Raw genomic sequence first — 25,835 nt, forward strand, 5'->3', positions numbered from 1 at the left:
TGACTATCATAAATAAATAAAAATTAAAAAAAAAAAAAGTTATCTGGGCATAAAGTGGAGGCTTTGGGTATTAGGGGGTAGAAGTGGTGAGGAGGCAGTACTTTCAAAGACCCAAAGGCCAGAACTGAAAGATTGCCGGTATATGTTTTCAGCCCCTTTCCAAATTTCCTTTCAAGTAAATTTTCACCTTTTTAATCAGAAATATTAATAAAGCCACATACTCTATTGAGAACAAAATGTTAGAGGTAGTGATGAGATCTTTTTTTCTCTTCTGATTGTGCACAATGTTAATTTTTTAACCATAAAATCTTAAGTGTTTTAAAAGTGAATACGTTTATTATGTATATGCATTTACTCCTATACTATACTTTAATAAAATGAGTATATATTATACAATATGTGAATTTTAAAAGCCCTCCTAAATAAGACTTAGTAATAATAGTCATTTCTCTGAATTAATAGAAAAATCAAATATTACTTTTATTTTATAAAAAAGTATCAAATTTATTTTGTAGCTAGTTTCATTTTTATTTTTATTTTATTTTTTTATTTATTTTATTTTTTTTTTTTTAGTTTCATTTTTAAATAAGAGCTGTTGGGAACTTTTGTAACAAAATTCTTTATCAGAAGAAGGGAAACAGTGAAAAGTTATTAAATCCTAACAGTGAACAAAATTATGAGATCATCCATTTATAAAAGCCATGCTTAATGGCAAAAAGTTTAAAACAACTATTACTCTTAATATTGAAACCCAGTAACCTGCTGATCTGTGATCAGACTTCCTATTTTCACTTATTTATATGTGATCATTCCCTTATCTTTTTGATGATGAGCATGTATTTGCTGAGAAAATTATAAGCATGCAATGCCCAATTCTTATGTGAAACTAACTGAATCTGATGGGAAGTCAAGGCTACAATTAGTTTCATAAGTGAACATGTTAATCGTATGATGAGTGAATGATATAAATGATCTTTTTCTGCTTTTAACACAGTACCTATATACACACAAGGCATCTGGCTATTCTAGTTTTCTGTTATGATTAAATAAGCAAACAGTATTATGTGTGTTAGGGCGTAAAAGAGGGATATATGTGCTATGTTCCACAACAAAGTCTTAATTTTGTCTTTCATTTTCATTTCTACAACTACCAGGAGCTCATTATGTCACATCCAGATTCCTACACCTACTTGCAGCTTTTCCCCAAACCCATTATTCTCCCTGTACTAATTCATTCTTTATAAAATTGCTGAAGAAATCTTTATGAAAGCAAACTTTTCGTCCTTGTACAAGAGCCCTGTTTCAGGCAGCCTTGTCTATTATGTCTAGAGTACTCCTGAAAAAGGGGTGATGGGGTTGTCATGAGAGATGTTATCATTTATCAAGCCGTGATTTTGTGCCAAGAACTGTTCCCTCTAAGTAATATGTATATAGTGTCCCATTTAATCATTACAGTAACCGTTTGAGCCTAAGTACTATTTTCGCCCCCCTTTTACTAATTGACACTTGGGAGGGTAGTAAGTGGTAGAGCCAGGATCCAAACTCAGGCAGCCACAGTTCAACCTGCTTGGGGCACTCCTATACCAAAACTAAGTGAATGTAAGTTCAATGATAGATCTGCATGTAACAAAGGACATCTTCTCTGGTGACCTATTTCTAGCGTTTTTGTACACAGTTGATCACGGCATTGGCCAGTCTAAGTCTGGTGAACATCAAAATGAGGCCAAAGCACATCATTTAGGGCATGCTCAGTGAATGCCATCAGTTAAATCGGAGATCTTAGCTTTTATCCACTTGTTTTCATTTTCTTCTTTCCACTCATTTTTTGAAGTATATGAAAATATTACATAATTGCACAGATACTACCCAATAGCAGAAATGGCACATTGCTGAAACTGACCTGGCCGGCAGGCAGCGAGCACCTTTATGTACTAAATTTAAAATGTTTCTCAAATATTGAACCTTAGTCTTTAAAGGCCAAGTATTTTCATGCCCTTCTTTGGGTAATTTTACTTATCTAATGTTTTTTTCAAACTCCTATTCAGTCCTTCCCTATTTCAGCCAAGCTGGCTGATTCTCGCTTCACCAGGATCCTGATGATTCTTGCTGTTACACTGTTCCTTCTTGAGATTCTGCATGCTGGCATCAAATCCGGAAATGGAAGGCCCCTTGACTTCCTTCATCCACAAGACCTCCTCTAGCATGTGCAACACTCTTCATTTCCTGAATTTTGGGGTACTTTCTGTGCCACTTGGTTGAATGCATTTGGAATCATTCTCCAATGATTGATTTTAATTCATATGATTCCTCATTTATGAAATTATGTAGAAAGTTCTTTGGAGCAAAACTTTTGCATCCTTCAGAAGGCCTTATATAGTACTGTGTACTGTTTATAGTAGCTATCCAGCACATTTTGGGTGAATTTAGTAATACCTCATAATCCCAGAAAGTAGTCAGTGGTGAAAGAAAAGTAACCTTTTCTTGGAAAATCTTCCCTCCAAAATACACAATTTATGTTTTTTGAGTTTTTTTAATTTAATTTATTTTTACTCATTTATCACCTATTCCAGACTCACTGTATCTTACTTAGAAAATTGAAGTTTGGCGTAACATAGTGATTGATTATTATTGTTTTCTAACATATCCATGAATAATATTCAGTGATGATGAAAGTACAAGAATACTTGGGCGAGGGCTCTGCTGGTAAGCATATACATTCGTACAGCTTTGTTGGAAATCACGTTATCACTAAGAATCAAGAGCCTCAAGAAATTAAGTTGCAGTGATTATACCAGATAGCCATCTTCAGGAAATAATCAGAGATAAAGGCAAGGCACAGTCTTATGATTTATAGTAGCAAAAACCTTAAAAAGCAACTTCAGTAACCGAACAGGAAAATGGTTCGATAAATTCTAGAACATCTATACAAAAGACACTAAAAATGATGTTGTGGGAGAATATTTAATGGCATAAGGTATTGTTTAGAATGTAATTTTTAAAAGCTGTCTCCCAAACTGCATACACTGTGGTCACAATTTGTGCTAAAGTTAAGGGTACACATTCACCACAAGTAAAACAAAATGTACCAAAAATATAAAAAGTGACTCCCTCTGGATAGTGGAATGACAGGTGGTTATTATGATATCCTTAATGCTTCTTTTCTTCCACATCTTCTACAAAAGGATATATTACCATAATCAGGAAAAGTTGCTATTTTTTTAAAGCAGAATGCTTTGTGAAGACTATAGGTGTGCAGTTATCCGACTCATATTAAGTACTTTCCGTAACAGTTTCACACATCCATGAACAGGAACAGTTGCCTAAAAGCAGAGCTGCTGCTTTGAATTTAGCTGTCAGTATCATTTGTTTATACATCTAGTAGACGTTTTGAGTTTCCCATGTCATAGGCCTGCACTTCTTTACTGGCACACTTGGTCTTCAGAGCTGTCTGAAAGCTGGATGCAGTGCACAAGGGTGACCACAGGGCAGGGTCTGACTGGGTGTATTCCATACGGCATCTGATTTATTCCTTTCAGAAGTGTTCAGAAAATAACACCTGCATTGTTTGGATCCTGGTTTTCCCAGAATTCTGTCACTATTCTCTGCTTTCAGTATGGCACCCCTCCTTTTGTCATCTGCCCATGGTGGGATTATGGGAACATTTGCTACCACCAGCCAGGATAGCCTCAGAGGTACATTGTCGGGTTCCCCAAGTTGTGATTACGTGTGCACAAGGCACAAGGCAGTGTGTGAACTTCTGGAAGTGTGGGGGTGGTAGCTTTCACCACCACCTCCGAAGCCTACTGGGCAAAGTGCCCTGGACAAAGTTCATCCCTTCTTGCTGCTCTGCTGTGGAATAGCTTGGCTAGTCACCCTTTTGAGGTAAGTTTTGCCCAACGTTTATAAAATCCTGTCTGGGAGAGAACACAGCCGGAGCCACACGAGGCCTCTCAGCTGACTGGAGCGCTCTCCTAAAGTCGGCTTTCTCCTCCTCATTCCACTCCCTTCCCAAGCCCCTGGTGTCCACCTTAGCTACTGTTCTTAACCACGGAGATTTACTGTCTTTCCTCCCTCCTGGTGAACCTTTCTGGACCTTTCTTAGAACAGAGCTTTTTCTTAACCTTTCATTTGTGCCTTTCCTTTTTTTTTTTTTTTTTTTTTTTTAAGATTTTATTTATTTATTCATTAGAGACACAAAGAGAGGGGCAGAGACATGGACAGAGGGAGAAGCAGGCTCCACGCGGGGAGCCTGATGCAGGACCTGATCCTAGGATCCTGGGATCATGAGCTCTACCGCTCAACTGCTGAGCGACCCAGGTGCTGCTCATTTGTGCTTTTCTTAACGGAGTTTACAGTAACTTTTTTGGGTTATCAGCTTTCAGTGCCAGAAGGTCATTTCTCCTAACCTTTTCTACTTATATAAATGGTATATTCACATTGTAAGAGTACAGACTATGGAAGAATATCAAACACAAAATAGTAGAACTCACCTAAAGTTCAAGCACCTATTGATAACCACAGATAACATTTAGGAACCAGATTCTCTTTTTAAATAAATATATGTAGAGTTTCATTCACAGGTTTTTACATGTAAAAATCATACCATTCCTGTGGTGTGTGACCCGCCTTTTTTCCTCTGCAGTATCCTTCCACATCAGTAAATAGAAACCGGTATCACCTTTTTTGGATATGCCATAATTTCTTTGACTTCCTTGTTACAGACTTTTAGGTTGTTTCTAAGTCTGGCCACCACTGACAATTATAAACATCGTTAGGTTTATAATTTGAACACTTTATCAATTTTCTTTTTTAAACGTGGAGTTTCTGGGTCAAATAGTAAAATATTTTAGTTTTTTAGACACATTTCCAAGCTGCCATAAGCATTAAAAAAAATTTTAACAGTATGGTATGTCATGAACTTTCATATTGGCTGCTACTTTGCAATTTAGTTTTGTCTTCCGCTACTGCAGTTGGTTGTGGTTTCTCACAGTACTAAAATCTGGACTTTCCAAAGGAAACAGTTGTGGTTTTTTTTTTAAGACAATTGTGATATTTTTTTAAAACAGTTGATTTAGAGCTGCATGATTGTATTTTACCTGGTTTATTTCCTTTAAGCTAATGACAATATCCTAAGTAGAAGAGAATGAGTTTTACTGTTAAATGTGCAATGAGAAATTTCATGGTTTTCTGTGGTTACTGGAGTTTGTTTTCTGGGATGAAAAGGCTGCTGAGATTTCTCTTTTCTTTCTCCTACAGCTGTAAAATGCAGGATGTGGACTAGATTTCATTTGAGAATTCTATAGTGTCTAGTCCTGTGGGCAGCAAGCTTCCCAGTTGAAGGTATCAGAAACCTCATGATTATTTCTGCCCAGGCAAGGTGGCAGAGGGTCTACTGATGTGGGGAGGCCCCCTTTCTTCATCCCCTCAGTCCCTATCAGCCCGTGGCCTCCCTAGCCTTCCAGTGTCCCATAGCTGCTCACCTGACTTAGGAATCTATTTCATCTTCTCTTATCTCTCTAATACCAATTCCTTTTTACCTTGTGTCACAGTTACCTAGTTCTCAAGGACAGTGTCTGGATGTTTCCTTTTCGTGACTTCTGTATAAACTATACTTACTGCCTTAGTAAAATCCTTTGCTTAGTATACATACTAAATATTCAATGGCTTGGATGTTAATAACTGTATTAGGAAAGCCTGTATTTCTCTTGTATCTTTCTCCTTTCACACAGAACATTTTACTTCTAACACTTCTGGTCACCAAGTGGGTGTGTGGGGGTGGGGGGCGGGTTGAACACCAAGCAGTTTTGTGACACCAGCTACGTATCCTACAGTTTCTCAGCTCTGACTCTATCCACCTGGAGATAGTGTCACCCAAAGTTAAAGGCTCAGCCCCACAAAACTGCCTCTCCTCCAAATACTAATCACAGGTTACCCACAATTTTTATCCAAGTTGGCTACAAATCAGAGGTTCCCATGAGCTCTTTCCCCGTAGATTCAGTTATTTGCTAGAATAATTTACAGAACTTAAGGAAAAATGTAAGTTTGCCAGTTTATTAAAGTAATAACCAGATGAAGAGATACATAGGATGAGGTCTGGGAGGGTTCCAAATGCAGGAGCTTCTTCCTGGTAGATTTGGGGTATGTCATCCTCCTGGTAGGTAGATGTGTTCACCAGCTGGAAAGCTTTCCACTCCATACTACTGGAGTTTTATGAGGCTTCCTCACATAAGCATGATCAACAAACTCCATTTCTAGCCCTTCTCCCGTCTCTAAAGAAGTGGGAAGTGGGGCTGAAAATTCCAAGCTTATAATCATGGCTTGATCTTTCTGGGGACCAGCCCCCATCCAGGAGCCCACCAGGAGTCACCTCATTAGAACAGGAAATGCCCCTAGTGCTCTTATCACTTAGGAATTTACAAGGGTTCTAGGAGCCCTGTGCCAGGCACTTGGGAGGAAGACTAAGTATTTATTATAAAGCACAGGATCACAGTCACTTAATGTTACTTTTTTCAGGATCATTTGAGTTTCTTTCCTGATATTTTTGTTATTACTGTGGGGAAAAGATAGATCTTGACCTCAATTACTGGTTTATTAGAACAGAACCTCTTAGCATTTTTAAAAATCAGTTTGATAATTTCTTCACTAATTTTTATATTACTAAGCAAATGTATTATTAGTTATTTTAACAACACCTTGGCTGTTAAACTTATCATTTGGTCTGCTTATGTTGACTTGTTTTCTCCCCCATGTTTATTATTTAGTTTAGTTGGAGTTTATTTTGTTTTTTACATTACAGTCTATTTTCTTTTTTAATTATGGCAGATATACTTAGAAGAATACAGCTTGTAGCCAAATGAAAATATAGGGCACGTATTGGTTTCTTGTAAAGGTAAAGTTGACATTGAATACCTGAGGGGTGCTAAGTGCTTTAAATTAATTAGCTTTTATTTTCACAGCAGTCCTTTAAAGGGCTATTTATGATCAGTAGTTGGAGCTTCAGAAGGCTTTTCCCCAAGTAACTGTAATACACTTTTTAAATCAGAGCCGCCTAGCTTCAAGGAGACAGTGTAACTTGGTTACATTTATCTCTAAACTTGACTCTAACTTGGTTGTCTATAGTAAGGACACTCCCGAAAAAAAAGAATCTATCAAGAGAGATCTCACAGCCTGGGTACATAAACAGTGAAGAGGCACTTTGAGTTCATTCAGGCATTTCTTAATGAGAAGGAGCTTCAGCTAATTCCCTCATCCAAAGGAAAAATATGGGACTACGCTGGGCCCAGGCCCCACCCTAAATCTGTATCAATGTCAAAGCCAAGGCCCCTTCTATCAGATCACACTGCCATTGCCACTGACCAAATATTTTACAATACTACCTAGTCTACTGACTTACTCATTCTTAGACCCAAAACAGAATGATAGCCGAGCAGATAGTTCATTGAACCTCCAATAAGCTATGCTTCCTAATTTGGGGCCTTTGTACAGTTCCAGCCTTGTCTCTTATCCCTTTACTTAAAAAATGTCTTTGTTCATGTGCATCTCATGAGTCTGTCAGGTGCAGCATTTCTAACCATTTAGTCCAAGTGTTCAGAGTGGAGTGACGGTCCTAATGTTTCATCACCAGACTCAGGGCACCACACACAATGGCAGGCAAATTTGGCATTTCCAAGCTATGCGACTTCTTACCTTGTCAGTCAGTGTTCTGGGTGGGAACTGAGACTGTCTGTTTAGCCAGAGTAACTTTGGAAGCTCTCTTTATTTTTTAACGTTTGCAGTGCACATTTGACATAGTTCTGATTGGTACAGGTCTGAATTCTGCATTATCTGTAGGAAAATTTTAATGCAGGCCTATCTTCTCTATTAGCAAACCTTTAGATCATTGCTCTCTGAAATTTATGAATATGTATTATATGATACAAATTAAAGTAAATATAGATTTTTAGATCGGGCAAAACATACTCAAAAGCAGCAAAATATTACCCCTAGGGACGCCTGGGTGGCTCAGCGGTTGAGCATCTGCCTTTGGCTTAGGGCATGATCCCAGAGTTCTGGGATCGAATCCCACATCGGACTCCCTGCAGGGAGCCTGCTTCTCCCTCTGCCTCTGTCTCTGACTCTCATGAACAAATAAATAAAGTCTTTTAAAAAGATGTCATTTAAAAAAATACATATTACCCCTAAAAAAACTGAAATGTTCTGGGGAAAATACCAGAATTGTCCGTGATACTACCATCTTCGATTCATGTATTAGGTACTTTCCTTGTTGTTTTAATAATTTGAACATATTGCAGAGGGCATAATTTTTAAAATATTTTATGAATCCTTCTTTGAGAAGATTATAAAAGAATGTCACAGTATCTATTCTTTAGTGCAATAAAATACTGAGCATGCCATGATAAGTGGAGAACAACTTTAGAAGAAGGAAATACACCTTCTATCTTTCGGAGGAAGAGGGCTCTTTTAAATTGCATTCATCACTGTGGGACTCATAACTTTAAATTTGTTTTAAAAGCGAAACAAAATATATCTGATTGAGACAGATTGGGAAACTTCTGTAGATGGGACACAGCACGGGGAAAAGTCAGAGAATCCCTTATACTCGCCATGCATTCCTATCTAGAAATTCACTTTCCAGAACTCCTCTGTGCACAAGTCTTGAAGAACCTTTATATTTTGCTCTAATAATTTTGTAGACTTTTATTAGGTGACAAATACAGTTTCTAAGTAAATGTAGGCTAAAATAGGGATATTCACCATACTGACTTTCACAAGGTTTAACAAAGCAAGTCCTTGGAGTAAACTCATGTGATGGTTTGTTTGTTTATTTATTTATTTATTTTAAGATTTTATTTATTATTTATTCATAGAAACACAGCTAGAGAGAGGGGCAGAGACACAGGCAGAGGGAGAAGCAGGCACCATGCAGGGAGCCTGATGTGGGACTCAATCCCCGGTCTCCAGGATCACACCCTGGGCTGCAGGCAGCACTAAACCGCTGCGCCACTGGGGGCTGCCCTCATGTGATGGTTTAGAGTACATTCTTGTAAATCTGTAGTCCTTCATGATATAAATCTGTAGTATATTGTCAGGAGATTATATTTGAAAATGATATATGGAAATATATAATGTATTTTGACACTAACTACTGTAAAATAATAATAACTAACACAGATATTGTACTTTTTCTCTATGAAACACTATCTTAGGCACCTGGATGGCTTAGTAGTTGAGCATCTGCCTTTGGCTCAGGTCATGATCCCCAGGTCCTGGGATCAAGTCCTTAATCGGGCTCCCTACATGGAGTCTGCTTCTTCCTCTGCCTATGTCTCTGCCTCTTTGTGTCTCTCATGAATAAATAAATTAAAAATATTTAAAAACAAAAACACTATCTTAGTGCTTTATGCATACATATTCACAACTGCAGAATCCAAAAAGCTCTGAAAACCGCATGTATCATAAATTAGCCTGAACGCATTTGCTGCTAAAACATGATCTGAATTTATTTGAGGCTATTTATAGTCTTTATCATATTTACTTTGAATATTCATTTATTTCCTGCAGAAATATTAATGTGCTTGATTGTAAAGTACTGCCCTAGGTCCTGTCTGATGTTTTTTTGGCCTCAGTATTTACCATTTTACCTTTCTAAAATTAAAAAAAATAATCTGAATTTCAAAATATATTTGGTTAGAAAATAATAATATGAAGGATTTGGGCCTGTGCTTACTCTTTTTTCCTCATAACAGTGCTATAGGATAGGTACTGTTCTTTTCCCTGTTTTGTAGAATGAAAAAACTGAGGAAAAAGATGAAGTAGGGGACAAGGTCACATGGCCATTAGGGGAAGAGCTGGGACATCAGCCCTAGGGATTCGGCTCCAGCGTCTGTTCTCTGAACCCCGTGATGTGTCACAAGTTAGGGATTTAATCCTGGATTTCTATGTACTACTCCTATGCTTGGTTTTCTAATTATTAATTTCTAGGCTTTTGAATTGGGAGACAATAAAAGTGCCAAAGGTTATCGATACTTTCATTCTTCTTATATTATCTGTCCCCATGTCTGGCCTAACCAACAGTCTATATATAGCTTTCCCAAAAAGTGCTGCTTTAGTCACATATCACATTATTAGATCCTCATCTGCTTCCCTGTTTTCTGAATCTAAATTTTATTGTATTTGTATCATTTTTACAACTATGTATTTATTTAACACTAGAATGTACTCTTAAAAAATCACCAAACTACATCAGAACTAAAAATTAACCAATTAAATTACAGTGATAATTTAACATACTAGTGAGAAAGCAGGACCAATGATAAATTCTTTTCCTAGGTGATAATTCCGAGTTGCTGCTTCAGACCCTTTGCTGGTGTCTGTGATAAATTTTTCAAGAAGGAAGGCTTACTGTGGACAGAGTATTGTTTGCCCATTTTCTCATTTTTGTTATGCTTCTTCCTCTGATAATTTATTTTTATTTGCTGCATGTTACACATAATGAAACTCACATGATTTTGTGAGTTTGCATATGAATCTTGCAGTTGTATACAGTATAATAGCTTCAGAATTCCTGAAGGATGAAGCTAGTGTACTTTTAAAAAAATTTCTGTAGGTTCTCAAAATTTACTTCCAAATAGTCATCTTACAGCTTTAAGACACAGAAATGTCTATCTGTAATCTTCCATGTTCTTTCCTGTCCTTTTTTGCCTCACATGGAATATTCTGTGTACAAGAACATTGAATTTATAGTAAAAGGAGAGAGTACTGTACTTTTAAACTGAATAGACATCTTTATTGAATTATAAGTGACTTATTTTGTCTGTCTTCAAAGCAGCATCTTCTCCTTTATTTTTGGTTTGGGGAAGAACTATGGGAGTGGGAAGGCTTTGGTTGTTTTAAGAAAAAAGTCACTAGTTTGTATCATGATACTTGCTTTGAATCTTAAAAAGCATTCCACATATTTTTCAGCACTGAAGTGGTTAAAATAAATGTTGAATGAAGTCAATGTTGTATACACTTAAAGATACAAAGTCTAGTCTTGATTTTCAATGGAAAAAAATCTTACTTTTTTATGGGATATATTTGCTTTTTTTTAGAAAAAAATCTTTGTTTGCTTTCATTAGAAACTCTGAAATTGTTTTAGCTTTGGAACAGATTTAATAGTCTTAGTTGATATCTCTGCTTAGTGACATATTCTTCCTTGAGTATGTTCCCAGCCCTTTTCACTGTTAATCTCTAGGTTAAGCTGAAAGCATTCTAGGAAATCTCCCTTTCAGTTATCCCTTTTGAAACCTTGTTTTTAATAGCACTTTTCTTTCTTGGCTTGCATGACATTTTATCTTTCTTTTCCTTTCTTTTTGCCGTTTGCAAAGACTCTTGGGAGGATTTGACAGATTTGGTGGAGCAAATGCGCGATGATACAGAAGGTGCGTGCCACACCAACATCTTTCAGCTTTTTTTTCCTATCTTTTTCTTTCTTTCTTTCTTTCTTTTTTTTCTTAATTTCTTTTTTTTTTTTTTCTTAATTTCTAACCACCTTTTGATCGTTTTCCATAAGCCAGATTGTCAGCTTTGGTTTTATTTCCCATGGCAATAACTGGAGTAATAAAAATATTTGCCAGATTTACCATACAGGTACTTCATTTGTACAGGATTAGGCTTTTCAGAATCTTGCCTTTAAAAATCTTTCTCCTGTGGTTCCAAGTAAAGTGTCATAAATATATGTTTATGCTGTTCCTTTAGGATATTTGTTAAACATGTTTTAAGGGGACTTTATATCAAAATATATCAGGTTTTTTTTTGGCTGTTTTTTCATTTATTTGTTGGGAAGATGTAAATCTTTTTATCATTCGTGAAAATGTATATTGTTGTTAATTCCACAGTAGTCAAAAACAAACAGATCCCAGGAATCTGAAGTATCCAGTCTGGAATGTTGTTCAGATTTGTAGATTTCCATAACATTAAGCACTTGGAGCTTGGTCCTGTCATAGCATTACTTCCTGGTGGAATTACTTTCAAAAGTAGCACATGTGTTCCAAAATAGAAAGTCCCCCTAACAAGAATTGTTTCTTCTGTAAGGGGCACCTAACTTTAGGGAGCTCAAGGTAATTCACACATTTTATAATAAAAATAGAAAAATTGAAGTTTGGCTTCACTGTATCTCCCACTTTGCCTGAGTACTAAAGTGTGTCGTGTTTGTGTGCCTACCCCACCAACACCCCCACCCGGCTTGAGCACATACACATCCCCTGCCCTGCGTGCACACTGACCTTTTCATTGCCTGTGCATAGTGCATCAGCCTCCTCCTGCCTGGTCCCTGCAGCCTTACCCCTGGAAGTGTACTACCCTCCTCTCCCCACCACCAAGTTCCCCCCACCTCAGTCCAGACTGGAGCTCTGCTAAGGAACTGCTCCTTGACAGCCATGGCCCACATTCAGGTCTCCATTCGTGAATGCTCCTTGCATTGGAGCTTAAGGCTCTTTACTTGTTCTCTACTTCTGGTGTGTTTATCGTCCTACTCAAGTGTAAAATCCTTACAGGTCTTAAACTTCTCAGTATCTGTGTGAGACCTGGGGTGGTACTGTGCTCAGTCTGTTTGGTCATACCAGGCAAGACTACTGATGCCCAGTAGTTTCTGTCGCCACTGATGCCCATTAGTTTCTTCTTCAGCACTTAACTTTGAATGAGTAAATTATTCCGAGTTTCATGTCGTTTTCTATAGTCAAGCTGTCCTTATTCCATCTCTGATTCTGCTTGTATTGTAACTAGTTACTTATAATTCAATGAAAAAAAATCAGTATTACATAGGTGATTGACAGTTCATAGAGAAAGAAAAACAAAGAGAAGGGTGTGGATTCATTCAGTGAGTAGCATTTACTATTATGTTGGCTGTTGTTGTTTACCAGGTACAACACAAGTGTAAGGTTTTGATTCCTTTAATAGACTAGGTACTAAAGAAAAATGCTGCATAAAAGCCAACAAATCTATGCCTTTCTTGAAACTTCTTCCCTAGGACTCACCCTGGTAAAATTCCATTTCTTTAATACAAAGTACTACTTCAAGAATCAAGCCTAGTGTGAGAGTAAGCCGCCTCTTTTCATTTTGTTTTTGTGGGAATTTTTGTGAATGACTATCATAGATGAAATCAGAAAGGGAAATAAGATGAGTTATAACAGTATAGCACATTAAAAAACCCAGAAGATGTGAACTGTCTCAATATTTTGATGATCTTAGTAGATTAGCAGTCACATGGTATATGGTAATATTTCAAGAATGTATTTACAGACAAGTCTTTCTGGAATGTAGTTTTTAAAGAATGAGGAAGGGAAATAGCTTTACTCAACTTTTTTTGTCATTTCATCCCTTTTTTATTATTATTTTCTGTTTCTCTTACCTTATTTCAGTTACATGAAATGTTAGAGTTTTACTGTACTATTATATAACTTAAGGATTTTTATAAAAATGAGTACTTGTAACAAAAATAAACATGAGTTAAGGAGTGTTGCCCACATATAGCACACTTAGCAGCTTAGGGACTGGGGTGAATCTCAGTTTCAGACCCTGAGAAAGCTGACGATGTTTGTAGGCTCAGATCTTTTCAGAAAACTTTCACTGCTGAGCTATTTCAATTCTGTTTCTCGTCTGTTATTATGAATGTGTCATAACAGTTGGTTTTTTAGTAAAGGAAGTGTTAACATTGGTTTCCAGCCTTCTGAAAATTTGCTTTTTAAAATAACAGACCCTAGGAAGTTGCAGATTTGAACTGTTGGCTTTGGGGTTTTGTTTTGTTCTAAATTTTGCAAGATTTAAGTTTTTTCTGTTGATCCGATTTCTTAAAGTGATGGTTGGTTTTACAGTCAATGTGTCTGTAACTCCTGTCTAATAGAATATGAAGTGCCTTCTTAAAGTAGAAAGTATCCTGCTTTCAACACTGATCAATTATCTGGCATCCCATCTCATTGTATACTATTAATTTGTGCCTAAAAGATTGGAAACTCACTAGAAAATTCTGAAGATTAAATGAAGTAATAAAAACACACAGTTTGCTATCTTTAGTTTCTCAATAAATATTAAATTCTTTCTGTACTTACTACTAATTAGCCTCTGAAACAGACTGAAATTGCAATTACCCAGATTAAGCATTTCTAAATACTTAACATGCAGATATTTGTTTAGTCTTCAAAACTCTATTAATCATTTCACAGATGAGGAAAGTGAGGCCTGCAGAATTCAGAAAGGTTCTGAGTGGAATACTGCTCAGCAATAAAAAGGAACAAACTATTGATACCCCCAACAACGTGGATGAATCTCTAAGGAACTATTGCTGAGTGGAGGGAAAGAAGCCAATTTAAAAATTTACATACTATGTGATTGCATTTATATAATATTATTGAAGTGACAAAACTATAAAAATAGAAAATAATAGTTGCCAAGGGTTAGGAGAGGGTAACGGCTGGGGGGAAGGCTAGGTTGTCACCCCTGCTTCTGACCAAGCACATAGAAATCAGAGGTTCTTATTTAAGGGAGACAAGGCTAAACATAATGTTCGGTAGGTTAGGTGTATTAAAATGCATTGGTTAACTTATATTTTCAACTTACAGTGGGTTTATTGGGATGTAACCCCATCATATCTTGAAGATGTGTTATTTTGTTTTATTATTTTTTTATTTATTCATGAGAGAGAGAGAGAGAGAGAGAGAGGCAGAGACACAGGAGGAGGGAAAGGCAGGCACTAAACTGCTGAGCCACCCAGGGATCCCCGAAGATGTGTTATTTTAAAGGAAACTCCAAACACTATGCCTCTCCATTCCCAGATACTTCAGTATGACACCTAACAAGATTAACAATAATTTCTTAATAGTACCTAATATTTATTGAGCACATTTTCAAAGGCTGCTTGTCTCAAATATGTCTCTTTTCAGTTGGTTTGTTTGAATCAGGATCCACACAAGACTCTAAGTCTCTGGGGTTTCTTTTACTTTTTTAAATTACTTTTTATACTTTTATTATCCTCATTTTATTTCCAGCTTTTTATTTAAATTCCAGTTGGTTAATATAGAGTGTAATATTAGTTTCAGGTGAAGAATTTAGGGACTCATCACTTAGATCAACATCCAGTGCTCATTACAAGTGCCCTCCTTAATACCTATCATTTACTTAACCCATCCCCCTGCCCACCTCCCTTCCTGTAAGTCTCTAATTGTGTTGAAGAACAGCTTTATTGAGAGAGAATTCACATACTGTAAGAGTCACCACTTTAAACTATACAGTTCAGTGGTTGTTAGTATGTTTACAGAGTTGGGCATCCATCACCACTACCCAATATTTTCAACACTCTGTAAGAAACCCTGTACCCATTAACATTGACTTCTGTTCTCTCTTCTCCCCAGATCCTGGCAACTACTAATCTATTTTCTGTTTTTATAGTTTTGCCTGTTCTGGACATTTCATATAAACAAAGTCATTAAATATGGCCTTTTGTGCCTGGCTTCTTTCACTCAGCGTAATGTTTTCAAGGTTCAGGCATAATAGGACATTTATCAATAGTTCATCCTTGGGACACCTGGGTGGCTCAGCGGTTGAGTGCCTGCCTTTGGCCCAGGGCATGATCCTGGAATCCCGGGATCGAGTCCCACATCAGGCTTCCTGCATGGAGCCTGCTTCTCTCTCTGCTTTGCGCGCGCTCTCTCTCTCTCATATGAATAAATAAAATCTTTAAAAAAAAAATAGTTCATCCTTTTTATTTCTGAATAATATCTCATCATACATGCTATATTTTATTCATTCATCGATAGATGGACATTTAGGTTATTATGAGTAAAGTTGTTATGAACATCCACTTAGGAATTTTATATGGACATATGTTTTCACTTCTTTTGGGTATATACCTAAGAGTGGAATTGCTAGGTCATATTGGTGACTACAGTTTAACCTTTTGAAGAATGAACTGCCAGGCTGTTTTCCAAAGCTGTTGTACCATTTTAGATTCTTGTCAACAATTGTTATTTTTCTCTTAAAATTTAAAAAAAAAAAATTATATCCATCTTAGTGAATGTGGACTGGTATCTCATTTGCATTTCCCTAATGGCATTTTTTTTCATGTACTTCTTAGCCATTTGCATATCCTCTCCAAGGAAATGCCTATTCAAATCCTTTGCCCATTCCTTTTTACTGGGTTATTTGTATATTCGAGATACTGGATATAATATGTAGATATCCACCCCCCCATTTCATGGGTTGCCTTTCATTTTCTTAATGATATCCTTTGAAGCACAGATGTTTTTAATTTGGACAAAATCCGGTTTCAATTTTTTTATTATTGTTCTTTTTAATCCAGTTAATTTTTTTCTGTTGCTTGTGTTTTTGGTGTCATCTAAAAAACCATTTAGTTCTGTTGTATAATCCTTTTTATATGTTGCTAGATTTGGTTTGCAAGTACTTTATTGAGGGTTTGCATCTATATTCATATGAGGTTCAATTTCAAATTCAGTATCTTGTTATAGATTTTCTGTTTCTCAAGTTAGTTTTGGCAGTTTGTATTTTTCTTAGAAATTGTTCATTTTATCTAGGTTGTCTAATATTTGGGCATACAGTTGCCAATTAAATAGTATTCCCTTATAATCCTTTTTGTTTTTATAGGGTCAACATGCCTCCTCTTCCTTCCTGATTTTGGAAATTTGAATCTTCTTTCTGTTGGTCACTCAAGCTAGATGTTTGTCAGTGTTGTTGGTCTTTTCAAAGAATCAACTTTGGGTTTTATTGATTTTTCTCAGTGCTTTAATGTGCTGCTTATTTCTGTTCTAATCTTTATTATAGCTTCCTCCTGGGGCTTTTCACTGATGACTGTATTTATTGGTTGCCCTTGAGGAAGCAGTCTCTGAAATCATGGAATTATGATAATGCTGGAGCTGAAGAGTCATCTAGGTCAGTGTTTCTCAAAATTTAATGCACATGCAGATGACCCTGGGGTCTGGTTAAAGTGCAGACCTGATTCAGCAGTACATTGGAGCCTAAGGTTTCCCATTTCTAAAAGCTTCCAGGTGATGCCAGTGTTGATGCCAGGGCCGTATGTTCAGTGGGGAGGATCTAGTTCATTTGGTATCAGAGTCATTGGTGGGGTTTTCTAAGCCATGTTGTTTCTCTCCATTCCAGGGATACTCGCACCCCCCCACACACACACCCCCACCCCCGCCTTGAGAATTGGTGCTGCAGTGAGTCATTGTGACTGATACGGGTGTGTATTGTTTCAGTAAGATGAAAGAATTATTGAACAAGCTTAACCTTCTCATTTGACAGATGAGGAAATTGAGGCCCCAAAGAAGTAAGACTCCTTGTTTGGTATCATATAGGTAATTGTTGCAAATAGGTGATTAAGATTAATAGGTGGATATAATCTTTCTGCTGATAAAGCTTGATTTTAACAAAGTACATTAAGTGAATTTCCTCTTTAAGTTTATATAATATTTGGAATGGCATTAGGGAGACTAAATAGATATGGACATAGATATATAGCTAATCTAAGGGTCCAAAGACTCTTCTGGTTATTTTTAATTTTTTTGAAATATCCCGAAAATACTTTATTAGACCCGAAAGAGTTGCCAGAGAAAAACGTACCATTTGAATTTCCGAATGCGGGAGTACACAGGTTCCTTCATCACCTAAAAGCTGGGAATTATATTTGGGAAATTGCAACGGCTTCTCAGCTGGATTGAAGTTTCTTTGCCTAATGCTCTATTTTTATTATTTTTTTAAGATTTTGTTTTAAGTAATCTCACATCCAACATGGGGCTCGAACTTTGAGATCAAGAGTCATATGATCTACCAACTGAGCAAGCCAGGGTCTCCTTCTATTGATTATTTTTAAATGAGGATTGAGTAAAAAGTTCCTGATTCTCTTGTACAAATACGTGTCATCAGACTAGTTAAATGGTGTTTTATTACAGGATCTTTTTAGTGCTTTCATTAATTTCTTTCACTCTCAAGGACACCTCATTTTGCACCAGTTTTATACTCCAAGAAATATTACCAAAATAGTTCAAAATAGATTTATTTAGGAATTATTGGTCTTCAGACATTCTGAACACAGAGTAAGCTTTCCTTTCTGTATCTTTCCGTTAGTATGTCATTTTTAATCTCATATTAATGTTCTTAGGTATCTTTGGGAAAACTCCATATGACAATATTTGTTTCTCATATGGGATAAATTTTTGATCTGTCAGATAACCAGGAAGTTCTAAAGAGTAACTGCTTGTACATATGAATAATTCCCACCTTAACAAAAATTGGGTACAATATAACATGCTTAATTTTGACATATGTTAAGTATAACTGAACTTTTCTTCAATTATTCATAAAACATTTCAAGATTTCTCTCTATGAACATTAGTCATTGCACTAAAGAGTTAAACAGGGTCTTGGTCAGATGATGGGTTTGCAGAGCAGTGTGACTCAGTGTCACTCTTAGCTATATGACTTTGGGTTCACTTTTGTCATCACTGTTAACAAAGTGAGCCTCATTACTCTGTAAAGTTCGTTAAAATTTTCCTCATATGGAAATTAACAGTCTTGAAGAGCTATAATGAAGATCTACATGTTCTTGAAAGAACTTGGTTTGGAAATCAATTAATAGAGTTTATTATTGTAACTGGAGTTATTTTTGTACAGTTTCTTTAGTCCACTGCTCCTGCTCTGTTCCCCTACCAAGGTGCTTTGTGCCAGCATCTATCTGCTCACCAAAACATAGGACTTACTCTCCATACTTCCCTCCTTCTCTCACATCCAAGTGGTCATCAAGTCCTGAAATCCTGCCATTCTACCCCTGGAATGTCCCCCAAAGCTATTTCCCCCTTCCACACAGCACCAACTGCTCTAGTTCCACCCCCTGCCATTTCTCTCTCCAATTATTGCATTAGACCCTTACTTGCTCTGCAGCTTTGAGTTCTTGCACCCTTCCAATCCATCTTCCACACAGCTATGAGAATGGCTCCTCTAAAATTCAAATCTGTGACATAACACCTCTCATTAAAATCTTTGACTTTAAGGTAAAATCCATACTCCTTAATAAAGATCCTTAGCAGTCTCTCCTTTACCTGTTTTCCCTCATCTCTTCTCACAGCATTCACTTATATGCACCATACATTTCTGACAAGTTTTCCATTTTATTTTTCCTGTTGTACCAAGTTCTCTCATACCTGAGCACCTTTGCCCGACCTTTCATCCTGCTCCCTTCCCAGCTCTACACTTACCCCCTCATCTGACTAAATGTCTTTTGGTCCTTTAAGATTGAATTCAGGAGCACCTGGGAGGCTGTCAGTTAAGCATCCACCTTCAGCTCAGGTCATGATCCCAGAGTCCTGGAATTGAGCCCACATTAGGCTCCCTGCTCAGCAGAGAGCTTGCTTCTCCCTTTCCCGTTCCCCCTGCTTGTGTTCTCTCTCTCTCTGTCAAATAAATAAATACAATTAAAAAACAAAAAAGACTGAATTCAAAAGTCTTATTCTCTGGTACTGAAATAAATGGCACATAATGATGACTTTTTTTTTTTTTTTTAAGATTTATTTATTTTAGAGAGAATGCACGTGAGCAGGGGATGGAGCAAAGGGAGAGAGGATCCTCAAGCTGATTCCTCCCTGAGCACAGAGCCCCAAGGTTGGGCTCAATCCTGAGATCGTGACTAGAGCCAAAATCAAGAGTTGGCCACTTAACTGACTGAGCTACCCAGACATCCCTCCTGATGATTTCTGTATATTAATTTTGAACTCTGCTACCTCTGTGAATTTGTATATTTTTGTACAGATTTTGTTTGATTTTCTGGATATAAAATCAGATCATGTGAGAGCAGTAATATTTGATCTACTCTTTCACAGGTTATATGTTTGTAATTTCTTTATCTTCTTTAATTGCATTCCTCTACCACCCTCAGGACAATGTCAAGTAATAGCCACGTTAATGGATATTTCTTAATTTCCTCAAAATGCTACAGATTGAATAAACATCTCTTATAAGCCTTAAAAAATAAAAAGCCTTCTCCTCTGAGAACTTATGTCTACATTACCTGCCCTTTATGCATGAAAGGAAAAGGGGACCAGGTCAGGTACCTTTCTTCTGTGCATATTCCTGTAATATTTTGTGTATACTTTTGTTAGTGTTCTTATTGTAGTACATTTGCACTGCTTCTCAAACCTTTCCAGATCCAGTGGCATAGGAAATTGTATTGGACTTACATATAGCCTCCTGAAATTTTATATTAATATCACATCTAGTATCTTAGCCTTCAAAAATTATATAAAATATACATTTGATTCCATAGAAAGGCTATAGTTGACCTAATATAAAAATATTTTAGTTTTATTTGTCCTGGAATAAAAATTTTTTTTGTCCTGGAATAAAATTGATCTTTGTCAAAGATGATAATGTTTATTGTGAAATTTCAAATTTTCTCTGTAAGCTCCCCAGTTTTGTTCTCCAGACATCTGCCTAACCCAAGTTTGATAAATAGTAAGCACTTTGATGTCAGGAACTAGGTCTTCTATCTCTGGAATCCCAGCATTAAATATAGTATCTAATACACAGTAGATGTTCAGTATTTATTGAAAATAAATAATGAATGAACAAAAGTTCAGTTTTGGAATAATAGTGTTAAGTGTTAGCATCGTTAAACATTTAAATTTTGGATATTTTTCTCATAAAAAATATGATTAATGACACTGGGAAAGTCATGCATTTTAAAAATAGTTTTCTGGCCTATACAATTTATCAAAACCTTAAAAAGAAACCTTTTATAGTTAAAATATACAGAAAGATCACATTGTAAATATTCAGCTATTCAGTGCAATGAATTTTCACACAATCAGCAATTTCACATAATACACACATATCGAAAACCAGAACAAGAACCTGCCCCTCAGGACTTCCATGCTCTCATTGTGTCACTACAGCCCTTTTTAACAGCATATGTTCGTTCTGCAAAATCATTTTATATTTGAGTACAATTTAAAACAAGTAAACTGATTGAATATTTTTTATTCCTATGACAAGTTAAGTTAATGATTTAGTGATCATTACTAGTAGCCAACATTACAAAATGGAAAAAAATAATTTTAAGTACTTATTAGTAATAAAAACTATTTTCATTAGTTTGCATTAGCACTAACCAGAAAATGTAATTAAAATTATTTGCAATGCCCATACTCTTGTCTACTCTTCAACACAAAAATGATGTTAATAATAAACATTAAATAATAATTTTAGGTTTTGCATTAAATAATAATGAGCAGTAAATTCTTTTAAACTTTTATGCCTAATTGTCAAATTGCCCTGATTTTTGTCTTTTATTTGTTTAGAGAAGTAGTTCTCAATGGAGGGGGAGCCCAATTTTGTCTCCCAAGGGACAGGCACGTGGCAAGATCTAGGGCCATTTTTGCTGGTCAGAACTAGAGGGTGCTACTACTGACACCTAGTGGGTAAAAGCCTGGGTTGCTGCTAAACTTAATACACAGAGCAGCCCCCACAAAAAATAATTATCTGGCCCAAAATGTCGGTAGTACCAAAGTTGAAAGCAATATTTTCTAAAGAATGAGTGGGTTGTGTTTGGTGTAGATTCATTCCAACGGGGTATAGCAGCATACTAATAAAGTACAAGGTATTAAGACTTCAGTTTCCCTTGGTATTAGCTCATATTTGTTTATTTTATTCACCTGAGACCCCAAACAGATGTCTTGAACATTTTGTTAATGATTATAAGAAGAATGAGATGATGCAGTGTAGAAGGATAAATCCATCACCACTTTTGGCAAAAGTCTCAAATCCAGCTCTCTTACAAAATTTTCTTGCCACCTGTTGGAGGTGTTAAATAGAGAATCTAGTAGCTCTTCACAGACATTCATGTATACCCACACAGCTGTACCCCATTCCTTTCTTCCAGTGATTATGGAAGGTTAGAACCACTGGAGTGCAGGGCGCCTAGGTACTCAGTACATTAAGCGGCTTACTCTTGAGTTTGGCTCAGGTGGTGAGATCAAGTCCCCCTCGAGGTCTGCACTCAGAGTGGAGTCTGCTTAAGATTCTCTCTCTCCCTCCCCCCTCCCTCTGCTCGCTCATACTTTCTCTTTCTCTCTCTCTCTACATTAAACAAGTCTTAGAAACACTGGAATGCACATAAATGCCAGTAACAAAGTTTGAGGCTAATGTCTAATTAGGTTATTTCTCATGGTGGTTTTTTAGGGGGTAGTTCTGTGTGTCCCCTTGTGAGCTTATTCTGATCTTGACAAGTTGACCTGTCCTGAGCAGAGTCACTTGAGGATGGCCTTAAAACAGATGTTGTGCAAAAAAGAATTAATGACAATATATACCAATTCTGACTTTATTATAAAATACTTCTCTTAAAGTATTACCTCAGAGAACAAACCCAGATTTATAAATTGGAATTATAAATCTACAAGTCCTTAAATTTAATGAAGAAGATTAGCTTAGAATTTGGCATTTGATTGCCGTTATTTAATTGTGAAAGCAGATACAAATGAAAACAATTGTATGAAGAAAATTAGGGACATTTTGAATAAAATAATCTGTTTTATGTTGTAGCTTTTTTGTTTTGTGGAGCATGGGTTTTTTAGTATTTTTTGTCAACCTAAGAAGAAGTCAAATAGTTCATAGATCTCTAGGCCTTTTCCAGTTTTTAAAGAATATAATATATTTGATGTTTGGGAGGATGCATTAGCTCTCGTGTCAGGTCTAGGTGTAATTCTGCCAGTTATGAACTGGTTGGCCTTGGGCTGTAAACTCTTATGGGCTTCCTTTACCACCCTAAAAGAAGGGACAATACTTAATGATAGAGTCACAAGAATTAAATAAGATAGTCATGTAAAAGAACGACCAACAAGGGGATCCCTGGGTGGCTCAGCGGTTTAGCACCTGCCATTGGCTAAGGGCGTGATCCTGGAGACCCGGACCGAGTCCTGCATCGGGCTCCCTGCAGGGAGCCTGCTTCTCCCTCTGCCTGTGTCTCTGCCTCTCTCTCTCTCTCTCTCTCTGTGTGTGTGTGTGTGTGTGTGTGTGTCTCTCATGAATAAATAAATAAATAAAATCTTAAAAAAAAAACGACCAAGAGGGAAGGATAAATATTCACTGGAGTTATGGGTTCACTTGCAAGTGGATTATAGTGGTCAAGAGCATGGGTTTCGGAGTCAGAGAGCCAGGGTTTAGACTCTAGCTTTGTTGTCTCTTACTGGCTGTGCCCAGGGGACCAGCTTTACACTCTTAAGCTGCATTCGTAAGTTGGCACTATCACTAACTGTCTCGCCACCTGCTGTAAGGAGGGATTGAAACCGTAACTGTCAGAAGCAGCCCACAGTACCTGGCACAGGCTAGGCACCAATAAGTGAAGGTAATGAGAGCCTGGGTTGTTCTGAGTTCTGTGTGGTACTTAGTCCCTCTTCTCAAATAATTTGTCACACTGTACGCTGTCTTATAAATTTGGAAGCTAATGCTAATTATTTTTAGTTTATTTAATAATGTTTAGTTTAAATAGTGTAATTAACATAAATAGTAATGCTAATAATGTAAATAGTATATTTGGAACAAAGTTTAAGTACTTTTTTTTTTTCTACATTGGCTTTAATTTTTAGAGCACTTCACACCCTGTAGAGAATGAGTGTCAGAGCCAGGGTGGAATTTCAGAGACTAGTGTGAAGGTTGGACAATAGTGAGCTTATGATGGACACTCAAGGTGGTAGCAGAGGTGGTGGTGAGAATATTAAGACTGTACTCAAGGCTTGAAATTTGATAAAAATAAGTAATCTCACTTGCATCAAGAATATTCCTAAGGGAAACTGGCATCTTTTTTTTTTTTTTTAACAGCGAGTACCTGGCAGAGAATATAAAACCTAAGAGTATACTTTGGCACCACCATCTTCATTGCTGCCAAGAGACCAACAGTCCCACACAGCATTGCTTTTTGTGCTTTCGATGCTAATGTCAACACATTGACATGCTGAATTTTTAAATGTGCTGTTTCCAGTAACCATGGTCCATCCTCTCCCTCTTTGGCTATAGATCCTAATTATCTCATGGCTAACGAACGCATGAACCTAATGAATATGGCCAAGCTGAGTATCAAGGGCTTGATTGAATCTGCTCTAAACCTGGGGAGAACTCTGGACTCAGACTACGCACCTCTCCAACAGTTCTTCGTGGTGATGGAGCACTGCCTGAAACACGGCTTGAAGGGTGAGCCACAGCCCCAGAATGCAAATGTGCACACACAGCTGTATTCTGGCAATACATGCTCAAAAAAAAACGTTCTTTATGGAGCCCAAGAATAAGAGACTTGAATTAATAATACTAATCTATTGGAATGCACCCTATATGGGGACAGGGGTATGGTTGAATTAAAGGACATTCAGGGCTTACAAAACACAGATCACTAAATGCTAGAGCTGGAACAGACATCACTAGTCCAATATGGCCTTTCTGTTTGGCAGGTGGAAACAGGTGTGGAATGGGAGGTAACTTGTCCAAGGTCACACAGTGAATGGTAGAACAAGTGCTAGAACTCAGATTCCCTGATTCTTGCTTTTGTGTTCTTCCATTTAACCGTAAGCTTTTCAGGGCCAGACCTGGTCTTACTGCTTCCTTCCCTTCTCCCTCCTCAGTATATAAGAGCCTGCTTCTGGATTACATATTCTGTTCCATTGGACCATTTTCTTCACTAATGCCACGTAGCTTTAAGTACTATATTCTTAGGATGTTTTATTATATCATAGGGCTAGTTATAAATTCTTTCTGAAAGAGGAAAAATAGTCTTGGGAAGTGGGAGATTTTTTGATTGTCACAAAGTATTGTGTGTTCTGAATGCATGAATAGTTTTAGAGTTTCTGATAACCCAGGACTAGTTCCCTGAAAAAAAGGATCGAACATCTGAGAGAGAAGTGTATGTATGTGTTGGTGTGTTGAGGGAATGTTTATGCTGTAAAGAATATTAAAACACTATTCTGTTTTTATCACCCTAGCTAAGAAAACTTTTCTTGGACAAAATAAATCCTTCTGGGGGCCTCTAGAATTGGTAGAAAAGCTCGTTCCAGAAGCTGCCGAGATAACAGCAAGTGTTAAAGATCTTCCAGGACTTAAGTAAGTTTAGGGTTGAATTCTCTTAGGGAAATATTCTTAATATTAACTATCTCCTTGAAGACAAAAGATAACAATGACCATAATAATTTATTTGCTAACAATCCAAAAACATACTCTTATTTATGAACAGGCGCTGTTGCCAGAGAACTGCTTATATAAAATATTAAGAGAATTAATGCCTGTGAGAGATAATTCTTATGAATTTAAAAGAGGTTCATATTCATGTTAAGAGACGAAACATTGTCGTATTTTTTTCACTTGTGGGATCAGAATGTCAAGAAATTTGATCTAAGGAGAGAGAATGCTAGACATGACTAAGAAAAAGAATGTGTTCAATGCTGTTTGAGAGTCAAGATTAAACCAGTTGTCAAGTGAACCTCAGGAACTGACGCGGGGACTCAGAACTCAAAAAAGAGTAGTAACCCTCTTCCCAAAGTAGACTGCTCTAACTTTGATCAGATGGAGCCCTCAATGGCCTGTGTCCACATTACTAGTATTTGGGTGCTTACATGATCCACCCTAAGTTTATAGGGTTAACCAGTGTTCATGTGCCAGAACATTTCAGTTGGGTGTCCCAGAGGTTTTGCCTTCAAACTGCAGTCTCAGTCAATAATTAATTCTTCAGAAGGCGAATTGCTAACACACCACCAGTCCCACTAGCACCCTCATCCCAGCCAGCCCCCAGAGTTCCTCGCATGGGAATGTCATGAAGGAGG

At 37.0% G+C, this 25,835-nt stretch overlaps 1 protein-coding gene across 11 annotated transcripts in view; it reads left to right on the forward strand.

Moving 5' to 3' along the window:
* RUFY3 (RUN and FYVE domain containing 3) overlaps nt 1-25,835 on the forward strand; it is a 72,214-nt gene that overhangs the window by 19,201 nt on the left and 27,178 nt on the right. For 9 of the 11 annotated variants that reach the window (XM_041724063.1, XM_041724065.1, XM_041724064.1 and 6 more), the window contains exons 2-3: nt 24,046-24,219; nt 25,002-25,119. In XM_041724063.1, coding sequence (XP_041579997.1) covers nt 24,046-24,219; nt 25,002-25,119 — 292 coding nt within the window. Of the gene's footprint in view, nt 1-11,366; nt 11,421-24,045; nt 24,220-25,001; nt 25,120-25,835 lie in introns of all 11 variants that reach the window. The other 2 variants (XM_041724067.1, XM_041724073.1) reach the window with 1 other exon arrangement.

Source organism: Vulpes lagopus, chromosome 12 (assembly GCF_018345385.1).
Source record: "Vulpes lagopus strain Blue_001 chromosome 12, ASM1834538v1, whole genome shotgun sequence".
NCBI classification, from domain to species: Eukaryota; Metazoa; Chordata; class Mammalia; order Carnivora; family Canidae; genus Vulpes; species Vulpes lagopus.